This window comes from Wolffia australiana, chromosome 5 (assembly GCF_029677425.1).
Source record: "Wolffia australiana isolate 7733 chromosome 5, ASM2967742v1".
Classification (NCBI taxonomy): Eukaryota; Viridiplantae; Streptophyta; class Magnoliopsida; order Alismatales; family Araceae; genus Wolffia; species Wolffia australiana.
This window is the reverse complement of record NC_135839.1, coordinates 22,593,780-22,605,796: the sequence shown is the minus strand read 5'-3', so window position 1 is coordinate 22,605,796 and position 12,017 is coordinate 22,593,780. Positions and strand designations below refer to the sequence as shown.

Genomic DNA, 12,017 nt, shown 5'->3' with positions numbered 1-12,017 from the left:
AATCAATATGCCATGTGGTGAGCCCAATTACATCCCATTTGGTAATTTATGAAATGTGTCCATAACATTTTTTATCAATTTGATTGATCTAGAGTCTTGTTCAACCTTGATTCACGGGCTTGACCAATACTGTGCCATCAGCTTGCTCAATTTTGACAGGTCAATTGACCATGATAACCAAACCCATCTAGGGAAATTGGTATGATCATCTATCAAAATCTTAACGAGTTAATAGGCTAATCAATAGTATGATTTTCCAGTACAATCAGGTTCTATAAGTGATAAAAAAATTAACAGATCTGACAAAAAAATGATCGGTCTGATAAAAAATTTAATGGGGTGTTCCCTCCAACTATTCTTATGAGACTCCCAATCTCTACGCACTCTACACTGCACATCTGTGCCCAAACCCTTAGTGATGCATCTTTTTCATGGAAGCTTAGGATATCAATTGAGTGGAGGATGAGTTGATACACTAATTAATAGTAGTTCTTTTGTTAAGGGAGAAGCTGGAGGTGTTTGGCCCCAACCATCAGCAAGTGGAGGTACTCGGTGGAGTTCCCAAAATGATAAAGTGGAAAATACTTATATGAAGGATATTCTCAATCTAAGGTCTAGGATGGAGGAACTGGACGTTGGGACTTTGCCTGTGTAGAGGATAATGCATAATACCAACAGGTGTTGATGGAATTGTTGGAAATAAATGTTGCCTAAAAGCCACACAAATTATAAATCTCATTCAACATTCAATGATAAAGATATAGTAATTATAATGTAGATATAATGGGTAATATTGAAATCCGTGAATACATTCTATGACTAATTGAATTATGATAAGATCATAATATACTGATAATTATCCGTTATTCATTTTTATTCAAATGATACTTTAAAGGGACATCAAAATATCTAGAACCATAGCATTTTCTAGTTCCGCTCATATGGTGAATATGGCCTATCCCATAGCCATTAGTGCAGACACACTAAGGGCATATAAATTGAAACAGCTCACCGAATTGTATCTATGAATGTAGATACTTCTAGAGGTCAAACATGTGAAAGGCTTCGCAACACTCTCGTAGGGAGCTGGTCAAGTATACAACAAGTTTCCCACAAGGTATCGATGATGGATATTATGTAGCCGCCAAGCCCAATCATACCACCATATTTTATTTAAGTTCATCAAATAAAATATTAGTTCATTATTATTCTAGTGTGATGTTTAATATTAGTTCAATAAAAACCAATTAAATAAGAAGATATAGATCTCATCGTTTGATCTTCTTTAAGAAATGACACGGGCTTTGGGCCAGGTCGGCTCAAAGCGCGGTCATATTTTTTTAAAAAATTTGATAAGATTGCATCCCGTTGGGCAGCAATCGATCTTGTTGCATCTCGGCTCGGCTTGGCCCAGCATGGATCTGAAACAAAGAATGGGATGTAATCCCATATCGAAAGTATTTGAAAAATGAAATACAATAAAATTCTTAAGTGATATCTTTTATCAAAATAAATCGACTTCCCCCTCCATTATTCAGACTCCTCCTGGGGCCTCTATGGGTCTTATGTTAGGCCTCTCTAGTGACTGATAAGCTTGTGTTGGCTGGCACCCCTTGCTAACTATAGGCTGGCTTGAGCGCCCTGTGTTTGCCCGTCTATGCCCATCTTGGGCGCTGCTACGCTTACCTCGGCCCCTAGCTGACCACAACAAACCTTTTTCTTATTTTTTAATATATATATATATATATATATATATATATATATATTCTTCCTATCTCCTTCTCTCTTTTATTTTCTTATTCAACCTTGATTCCACCCCTGCAAAAATATAGACTGAAATACTAGATAGAGCATTAATCTCATAATAATTAATAATGTTTTAAACATAAATTTACTAAGAAATTCTTGGACTTGTAAATTATGTAAAAAATACATTAAAATGCATTGTTTTATGACTTGCTCGATCCCTTGTCCACTCAACCAAGGAGAGAATCTTCATGGTGAGAAAATCTTCAAGGTTTTCAAGAAGAGTTGGAAAATAGAAAGTGGAGATCCAAGAGCAATGTGATCCCATGGATACTTTTAGAGGTCGGGTATATGAACGGCTTTAGAACAATCTCAAAGTGAGAAGATCAAGGGTGGAACAAGTTCCCCATAAAGTCATATGATGTTTGTTTTAATGATTGATTTGGAATCAATAATCGCTTCTGCATTCATGGAAAAACTTGATTTCCATGATTTAACCAAGGCACAAAACTCAGCAATCAAAAGTTTGATCTGTTTTAGACATCTCTTTTGAGTCGTTTCAATTTTTGCTACTAGAAGAATGTCTTTCAAGATTTTCATCCATGGTGTTGGGTCCAAGAGCCCAACTCCCATGCGATTGACGTAATGATGGATATCCTCTTCTTTTTCTCCAACTCTGCTTGAAGATCTAGTAAATCTCTTCACCATCAAGTCTCACTAACAGAGATAATGGAATGTGAAGAAATGTAGAAAGGGGGCGCGCCCAGGTCTGGTTGCACGGCAGATGATGTTTTGGAAGGTGGTAATGGGGACAGATAACATGATGAAATATTAGTGTACGATGAGATGATGGTGATGAAGGGCGTCAAACAGGTGAAATGATGGAATGGCCATCAAAGATGATGATGGTGAAGGACTATTAAATGATGAAAGAGAGATTGACAGAAAAGGAGAAAGAGAGATTGAAAGAGAGAGAAGGGGCAAAGAGACCAAGAGGGAGAGAGGAGAGAGAAAACTGGGAGAGTGAAAAGGGAGAGAGAGAGAGACTGAGAGAGAGGGGAGAGAGAAAGACACCAAGAGAAAGAAGAGGGAGAGACAGATCAATAGGGAGGAGATAAAGAGAGACTGATAAACTCAAATTTAAGGTGTTGATTTGTCGCTGATATTTGAGTCAATAAATAATACTTTAAAAGCTTTCCTCATAAAATAATTTTAGTACTCAGTCATGAGCAAGCTCTTTAAATTACGATTCATGGGGGATGAGAGGAAATTCATATAAAACAAGAGGCTGTGATGTGATGAAGGCAATGTGGTGAGAGGGTGATAATAATTATTTCATATGGATGATATGAATAATAATAATAGGAGGAATAGTTAAGAGAACGAGAATCGATCAAAGGGAAATGAGCGAGTGAGATTGATGAAGATGTGAAGTGATGATGGATGTAGAACATGAATAAGAAGATAGGATCATGAAATGGGGTAAATGGATGTGAGTGGATGTGGATGGATGATGTTGAAATAAAATGGTTGAAGAATAGATGATAATGATTTAATTAATGGATGTGATGGAAGAACGTATAGGTGGTTGTGAGATGGAGAATAGGATGATGGGCAAGATGATTTAGGGTTTTTATATTAGAGGAAGGTGATGAGGTCGAGATAGAGATTGGATATGGTTGTGGTTGCATGAGATGATAATGAAAATAAAGATGTAGATCTATGCAAAAGGAATGTGAAGGAGAGAGACCAATATAAGGCAATATATTAACATTAGATTCCTATTTTCACCATGATCAAGGCACTTTTCTAATGCAGATCAACCTCTCCACTTCTCTGTTGATCTTCCCTAATCATTCAAAACACCAAGAACACCTTGACGGAGCTTCAAAACCATAACTATATTGCAATCATCGAGAAAGAAAGAGGGAGCACAGACAGAATGAGACAGAGAGAACACAGACAGAGTGAGAAAGAGAGAGAGAGAGCACAGACAGAGTGAGAAAGAGAGAGAGCACAGACAGAGTGAGAAAGAGAGAGAGTGAGCACTTATAGAGTGAGAAAGAAAGAAGGAGCACAGACAGAGTGAGACAGAGAGAACACAGAGAGTGAGAAAGAGAGAGAGAGCACAGACAGAGTGAGAAAGAGAGAGAGAGCACAGACAGAGTGAGAAAGAGAGAGAGAGCACAGACAGAGAGAGAAAGAGAGAGAGAGAGAGCACTTATAGAGTGAGAAAGAAAGAAGGAGCACAGACAGAGTGAGACAGAGAGAACACAGACAGAGTGAGAAAGAGAGAGAGCACAGACAGAGTGAGAAAGAGAGAGAGAGCACAGACAGAGTGAGAAAGAGAGAGAGAGCACAGACAGAGAGAGAGAGAGAGAGAGAGAGAGAGCACAGACAGAGTGAGAAAGAGAGAGAGAGAGAGAGAGAGAACGAGAGAGAGAGAGAGAGAGACAGAGCACTTAAAGAGTGAGAAAGAAAGAGGGAGCACAGACAGAGCGAGACAGAGAGAACACAGACAGAGTGAGAAAGAGAGAGAGAGCACAGACAGAGTGAGAGAGAGAGAGAGAGCACAGACGTAGTGAGAAAGAGAGAGAGCACAGACAGAGTGAGAAAGAGAGAGAGCACGGATAGAGTGAGAAAGAGAAAGAGAGAGCACAGATAGAGTGAGAAAGAGAGAGAGCACAGACAGAGAGAGAGAGAGAGAGCACAGACAGAGAGAGAAAGAGAGAGAGAGAGAGAGAGAGAGAGAGAGAGAGAGAGAGAGAGAGAGCACATTCAGAGTGAGAAAGAGAAAGAGATAGAGAGAACAGCAAGAGTGAGAAAGAGAAAGAGATAGAGAAAACACAGAGAGAGAGAGAGAACAGACAAAGTAGAGAAAGAGAGAGAGAGCACAAACAAAGTAGAGAGAGAGAGCACAGCAACAGTGAGGAAGAGAGAGAGAGCATAGACAAAGTGGAGAAAGAGAGAGAGAGTGCAGACAAAGTAGAGAGAAAGAGAGCACAGACAAAGTCGAGAGAGAGCACAGACAAAGTAGACAGAGTGAATTTAAAAAATGATATCTCTTTGAATAGCCAAAAAAGATCAAGAAAATTATATTCAGACCCAAAAATTATATCCTTTCAGAATTGTACATCAGAAAAATCATTAAAATACCTAAAATTCATGTATCTCAAAATATCAGTCTAAAATAAATTTAATTACTTTAGGCTTGATAAGATGCATGTGTACACAATTTAGCACAAATAAACATGTAGATATTGACATATTAACCTACTAAAATGCATGTTATCGGAGACCAAGAGAAAGAAGAGAGAGAGAGAGTAAGGGCGAGAGAGATAAGAGGAAGAGAGACACAAACAGAGATATTAGTGAGAGATCGAGAGAGAGAGAGAGAGAGAGGAGAGAAAGAGAGAGAGAGAGATAAATAGGGAGAGATATATAGATAGATAGATAGATAGATAGAGATGGAAAAATAAATTTGTAGATAGACACTCAGAGAGAGAGAGAGACTAAGAGATCGAGGGAGATATACCCATAGAGAGAGTGACAGAGAGAAATAGAAAGAGAGCGATAGAGAGAGAGTCTTTGAGACAGACACTCAGAGAAAGAGACTAAGAGATTGAGGGAGAGATACCCATTAAGAGATAGAAAGAGAGACTTAGAGATAGATACCGAGAGAGAGAGACTAAGAGACCGAGGGAGAAATACCCATAGTGAGAGAGACAGAGAGAGAATAGAAAGGGAGAGATAGAAAGAGAGTCTTAGATATAAACATTGAGAGAGAGAGACTAAGAGATCGAGGGAGAGATACCCATAAAGACATAGAAAGAGAGACTTAGAAAGACATAAGATCTTATGAGTGTGATCCTCTCGGACAATGCATCAGTCTAGTAAATAGATTTAAAAATCAGATTGGCTGTTTTATCCCATCAATATTGTCCAATTTGATTCCTGGAAATTTGTGCATGCCTGTGAATTGAAAATATTCATGAAGAATACAAACTTATTGACATATAAGTCAAGTATTACAAGTTAAAAATATAAAAAATGTGCATACCGTGATGTTTATATGAATTCAGGAATACTAAAAAGTCTAGTTAATAATATGATAAAAAAATATATTTAAATGCTAAAATTACATAAACTGCAAGTTATCAGTGTCCAATGCCATTTCATTTCATTTCTAAAATCTTCAATTACATTCATGTCAGCTATAAAGGAATCAACTGGAAAATGATGACAATTTATTTTTACAACAACATCTTCAAATGATATATAGGGTTGCCCAATAGAGCCATCTCCTAACTGGAGATATAGAAGCAGAAAATGAAATTATCCCATATTTTTAGGTCGACTTTTCTTGAGTTTGATTGAGAGTCATCCCTTTAAATTTCCATGCACTCAAGTGGTTAATTTTTAATATATCGCTCAAGTCAACAGGAGAGGCAAAGAACAAGACTGAACAGATAACAAGTGGACTAGTGGTTTTTTAAGTTAATCCCATGCCACCACAGCAAGAACGTGGCCAACAGGTATCGGGGTATTCATCTAACAGCGCAACATTTATATATCAACCAGCATATTTTTACAAATTGCTAGCTACTGTTAGACATAATTCTACCAAATAAAACCATGAATGACGCACAAGATAGCTCCAAATTTATTTTCACCGTTTCTTATTCGTGATTTCACCTTGTTCGTGCGCAATAACTTAAAGTGAGCAATATTAGACGAAATATTTTGATAATTCTAGCACCGATCCAACCAACTATAGCCTAATAGATCGATCCAATCGTCCAATTTTCATCAATCGATCGAGCGACTTCTCTGCTGAGATCTATACTCGGCGGATGACCGCCGACCCCTTACCCAGATCGTTAGCGTCTTTCATATAAAATAACTGGAGTTTGGTTTAGATGCTTGAGAAATAAATACATGTATAAACTGACCATGGAGACGATCTGGGTGGCAGAGAGTGAGCGATTTCGTCGATGGCTGCTAAGGGAGAGCAGGAAGGGGAAGATGAGGTCGCAGATGTCGCCGGCCCGTCGGAGGTGCCTACGTCGTCGATCTCCATCGACAGCTCTCTTCCGCTCGATCAGATGAGACATGAGATCGTGTCTGTTCTCTTTCCCTTTACCCAAGTCCAAGGTTTTTTTTTTTTTTTTGATTCCTCACAATTGGGTGTGTTCGTTCCTCACTATGTGGTGTGTCGCAATCTTCCCAGAATGATAGGAATTAGAGGCTATCATGCTGATGTGTTTCTTGTTCGTGTTCTATCTGTTCTTTCTGATCGGATATGACCATAAGCGAAGTGCTCCGCTCTAAAATGCATGTTTGCTAAAAGTATCATCTAGTTATGTGGATTCTAATCGTCTTTTGTTCAAGATATACAAAGAATCACGGGATCCTCGCCTTCCATGCGGACATTGATCCGTGCTTCCAATTGGAGTAGACGGACGACGATGTTTTATTTGAGAAAATCTCGCGCGAATATATATCTTTTTGTGCGTTTTGCCTTTGCTTATGTCAAGGTTTCGGTCATTTCTCCTCGAAGCTAATTTGATTCCTGTTTCAGAGATTTATGTAAAGACTTATTTAGCAAATGGTCAAAGCTCGATGAAACGCGTTTCTCCATTGAAAAAGTGTCCGGTGGCATTACAAACCTCTGTAAGTCATAATGTTATCCATTCTCAAATTTCTTTGCTACACAATCTTAAGGCTCTACAATGTCGTATACATCTCGAGGATTTATTTGGGGCGCGAAAGCGCTAGATTAAGAATTAGCAAATCGATTTGGTCTCCGGTGATGTCACAAAGAACCTCTGTGGATCTTGCGTTTTTGCTCCCCAGATTGTCTCATGGAAAAATCTCCATGTCCCGACTTAAAAATGTTTTTTTTAACAGATTTAGCGAAGTTTTCTTTCTCAGTTACTCGTAACATTCTTCTTCGAGCAGAAACCTTTAGCCGTTCCCTCATCTTCAATTCATTCTGCCGGCGAATTTTTCAATTTCTAGCTAACCCTTTGGAGACAGCTTGATTTTAGTCCTCACAGAACTTCTTCGATGATTTTATCAATTTATCTGGAGTTTGTTTGTTCCACCTAGTCTCTCGCCTTTAATGGATGGGATCAACATGAAACTTGGACGAATGGTCAAGTTCTAATAATTTTTTTTCTGTTCTCATAAATTTAACACCGGTCTTGCAGTGCTCAAGGTTTCCATTAGGGAAGACGAGGAAACGGCTTGTCTGACAGTTCGACTCTACGGACCGAATACAGATGTCATCATTAATCGGGAGAGAGAGCTGAAGGTGATTTTCTTCCACGGACCTTTCCAGTTTTGAAACAAGTTGAACTTGCGAAATTTTTCTCAATTCATTGGTTTTTTTTTTGGTACCCCCCTTTTGTTATCCCCTGCTATGAATCTTTCTTGTTGGAAAATATGCGGTACAGAGATGGAGGCAGGGTGACAGGAAGAGCCTGCCACCATGGGAGCCAAGAAACATAGCAAAGACACCATTATTGGTTCAAATTACATGGTCTCATGTTCCTTATTTTCAGGGAAATGAGAACACAAATTCCAACGATACGTAAAGAATATTTCTCTTCTTAAAGTAAAATCATTGGTTAAAGAATTTCATTCGAGAGGGCTTCCCTTCGATTGCTCGCGATCATCTTTGCCAATCCTAACCATGTCTCTGTCGTGCATTTATACAAAAGCAGATTGCAGGTGGATTTGCAAATAGACTGGGTCTATGCAATCTTTGTACTTTTTAACATTCGTTGCGCCCACTACTGTGCTAAAAGATATACCCGATTGCAAGAACCGCTACTTTTCCCCTTGAACTATTATCTACCGTGTGGTGTCATCAACTATCTTCTTTCACATTCCTCATATAGTCAATTATGCTAAATGTTTATGCATGTGGCGTAGGCCATTAACTACTTGTCGGCTGCTGGTTTTGGCGCGAAGTTGCTGGGAATATTTAAGAATGGCATGGTACAATCATTCATCAAAGCCCGCACGCTTTCCCCAGAGGGTAATTCTGAGGAACATAAGAGCCCAACGCTTGGGCATCGGTTCAATTCTGTTTTTTCTTTTTCTTGGGTCGATTTTGAAGATACGAGGTTTAGGGTTTTTGGGTATTTTCAGACATGAGTAAGCCGCATCTAGTTGCAAAGATTGCAAGAGAGCTCCATCGGTTTCATCAGGTAGCCATTCCTGGTTCTAGGGAACCTCAATTATGGAATGATATCACGAAATTTCTCGACAAAGGTTTCCTCATCCCCTGAAGAATTTTCCTTTTTTTTCTTTTCTATAAAAAAACTCTCCAAATGATCCAATGCCATTTCCTCTCAGCTGTTTTCCTCACTTTTACCGACGAAACTAAGCAAACAACTTACGACAGCATCTCTTTTGAAGAGATTCGCGGGGAAATCGCTACCCTTAAGGTGGAGCCATCTTCTTCGAACTCCAACTTCGATTTTATCCGCAGCTGATTATGAAAATCACCAACTTCAGGAAATTACGTCCCGTCTGAATGCTCCTGTTGCCTTCTGTCACAACGACCTGCTTTCAGGCAACCTGATGCTCAGCGAGGACGAAGGTACTGCTTCTCTCTCTTTCTCTTTCCTTCTCAAGGAAAGCGAGTGATGGTATCCTCTTGCAGAGAAGCTGTACCTGATCGATTTCGAGTATGGGTCTTACAACTACAGAGGCTACGACATCGGAAACCACTTCAACGAATACGCCGGCTTCGAATGCGACTACAACCTGTACCTCATCTTCTTCTTCTTAGTATTCTTCTTCTTCATCTTCTTACGCAATTCTCTGTTTGTTGCAGGTACCCGAGCAAGGACATGCAGTACATCTTCTTCCGGCACTATCTTCAGGCCGACAAGACAACTGTCCATGAACAAATCTCCGAGGAGGATCTCGAATCGCTCTACGTGGAAACAAGCGTGTTCATGCTGGCGTCTCACATCTATTGGGCAATATGGGCGCTCATCCAGGTCGATGCTCTCCCTCCCCCCTGAAATTACTCCAACCCACTCAACTCACTCTTATTTCGCATGTTCAATCCAGCAGGCCAGCGCCTCCCCCATCGACTTCGACTATCTGGGCTACTTCTTCCTTCGCTACGACCAGTACAAGAAACAGAGGGATGCCTGCTTCTCCCTGGCCCACGCCTTCCTCTCCGCCTCTCGATCGCCTCGCTGATGCTCAATCTCTCTGCAATTCGACTGTTTAATTCAGTCTCCTCCATTGCGTGCATTCTTTTGGGGGTGAAGAAGAAGAAGAAGAAGAAGAAGAAGAAGAGGGGGAAGATGGTGGGGTGTTCAGTCAGGCCTGGAGGACTTGGCAATGGACGATGTGGGAGTTGAGGCGGGAGCGGGCGGCGAGGTTGGACCAGAGGTTGGCGACGAGGGTGCGGAAGGGGCCGCCCTTGCCGGCGATGGTCTCCCAGCGGCGGGCGCGGAGGTCCACCAGCGACACGCTCATGTCGTTGCGCACGATGCAGAGGTTGCCGGCGAGGGGCAGCAGCGCGGCCGCCTCGACGGCGCGCGACCCGCCGAGGTGGGCGCCGCTGTCCGAGTGGCTCGTCCAGGCGTCGGCGCCCTCGTCGTAGACGCGCAGCCGGCACCCGTCGCGGCACCCGAGCGCGTAGAGCCGCCCGCCGAGGCACGTGCTCGGGTTCCGCCAGCCGGCGACCAGCCCCCCGCCGGCCGGCGCCCACGCGTCCGCCTCGGGCCGGTACGCCTCGCTGAGCACCTGCTGCCGCTCTCCGAGCCCCTTGAGCAGCCACCGCCCCCCGTACACCACCCCGATGAAGGGCACCATCCCCGAGCCCATCTCCGCCGCCAGCGCCCACCGGTTCCGGTTCGGGTCGTACACCTCGACCGACCGCAGCGCCGCCCCGGCCCCGCCGCCCCCCGCCTCGCCGTCCCCGCCCGCCACGTAGAGTCGGTTCCCGATCACGCAGAACCCGAAGCAGTGCCGCCGGCGCAGCATGTCCGGCGCGCGGTGCCACTTGTTGGTGCGCGCGCTGTAGAACACCACCCGCCGCATGGGCCCCCGCAGCGGGTGCTTCCCCCCCAGGAGATAGAGGTGGCAGCCGCTCAGCACCGCGCACCCGAACCCCACCGCCGCCGAGAACTCCGCCGGCACCGGCGGCAGCGCCGCCCACCGGCCCCACGCCGGGTCCAGCGCCGCCCACGATATCCGCCCCTCCCCGTCCCGTTTTATCGCGTACACCCACTCCTCCGCCCGCCCCGCCGCCCGCCGCACCGAGTAGAAGTAGTTCCCCGCCAGCAGCCGGTTCCACCGCCGGCAGACCTGCCGCAGCCGCCCGTGCGCCGCGCGCGGCACCCGCGCCAGGCACGCGATCGCCAGGTCGTCTGGCAGCCCCGGCAGCAGCGCCTTCTGCCCCCGCCGCTGGCTCGAGCCCTGCCCCCGCTCCTGCCGCGCCGCGACCCGCACGCTGCCCGACTGCCGGCACGGGCCCCCCAGCTTGGCCGCCTTCAGCCCTGCCTCCACCCTGCACAGGCACGCCCCGCTCTCCACCTGCCACTCACCCCCTCAGCGCGTCAAATCTCCCCCCCCAGACTAGCCATGATCGGCGATTTCGGGACTTACCAGAGGTGGCTGACTCCCGCGGTTCGTCCTTCCCGTCATCCTCCACCGCGATAGAGTGTAGATGAACAGTCAGTGAGAGAGAGGGTGCTCGTTAGATAATGGTGGAAGGGGGGGGAGGAGACGACGCCCCCCGAGAAGAAGACAGCGCCGGGATAGATACTTGGCCAGAGATGAGTTGGAAACTTGCATTTGCAGAGATGGGTGGGGAGAGAGAGAGGAAGAGGACAAGGGAGAAAGGGAAAATTGAAGCGAAGAATAAGGGGGAGCGTGGTGCGCCTGACGTGCTGGGCTGGCGCCTGGGCTGTGACTGATTGGTCATACGTGGGTCCAAAAACCTTCACAACACGCAGAAAATATTTCCGCAGAACCGGATCGATCCTACGTGACTTTCACTGAAATGCTGGGAAACTCGTCTTTGTGCAGGACAAAAGATCAAGTTTGATTGACGAAAAGATCATAGCTCCCGGCGAGGATCGAACTCGCGACCTTTCGCTTACGAAGCGAACGCACTACCACTATGCTACGGAAGCTTACGACCCATGCGGCAAACATATTTTATTTCTTTTTTTGAAATTCTCTTCAAATTCATCCCCATCGAGCTGGCTTCGTGAATCGTAATTCGTAAGATT

At 44.1% G+C, this 12,017-nt stretch overlaps 2 protein-coding genes and 1 non-coding gene across 4 annotated transcripts; 1 reads left to right on the top strand and 2 right to left on the bottom strand.

Annotated features, from left to right (window-relative positions):
- Window positions 1–6,535: 6,535 nt before the first annotated feature.
- On the top strand, window positions 6,536–10,026 carry EMB1187 (Protein kinase superfamily protein). Of its 2 annotated transcripts, none has more exons than XM_078576226.1 (11): window positions 6,536–6,625; window positions 6,722–6,868; window positions 7,328–7,419; window positions 7,959–8,062; window positions 8,686–8,791; window positions 8,905–9,027; window positions 9,112–9,203; window positions 9,274–9,358; window positions 9,422–9,531; window positions 9,600–9,764; window positions 9,838–10,026. In XM_078576226.1, exons 2-11 carry the CDS (start codon window positions 6,741–6,743, stop codon window positions 9,970–9,972), a joined length of 1,140 nt encoding a protein of 379 aa, XP_078432352.1. In that variant the 5' UTR covers window positions 6,536–6,625; window positions 6,722–6,740; the 3' UTR covers window positions 9,973–10,026. The 2 variants fall into 2 exon arrangements, with proteins under 2 accessions (XP_078432352.1, XP_078432353.1); XM_078576227.1 differs by having other exon boundaries at window positions 6,601–6,625; window positions 9,841–10,026.
- On the bottom strand, window positions 9,997–11,663 carry LOC144703927 (F-box/kelch-repeat protein At1g55270-like). Its single transcript, XM_078576225.1, has 2 exons — window positions 11,389–11,663; window positions 9,997–11,316 (listed from the first exon to the last, which is right to left on the bottom strand). The coding sequence occupies exons 1-2, from the start codon at window positions 11,425–11,427 to the stop codon at window positions 10,096–10,098; spliced, it is 1,260 nt and encodes a 419-aa protein (XP_078432351.1). The 5' UTR covers window positions 11,428–11,663; the 3' UTR covers window positions 9,997–10,095.
- A 183-nt stretch (window positions 11,664–11,846) lies between these two features.
- TRNAT-CGU (transfer RNA threonine (anticodon CGU)) lies at window positions 11,847–11,918 on the bottom strand. The gene has a single exon. It is a non-coding gene; the product is annotated as a tRNA-Thr (tRNA).
- Between the last annotated feature and the right edge of the window lie 99 nt (window positions 11,919–12,017).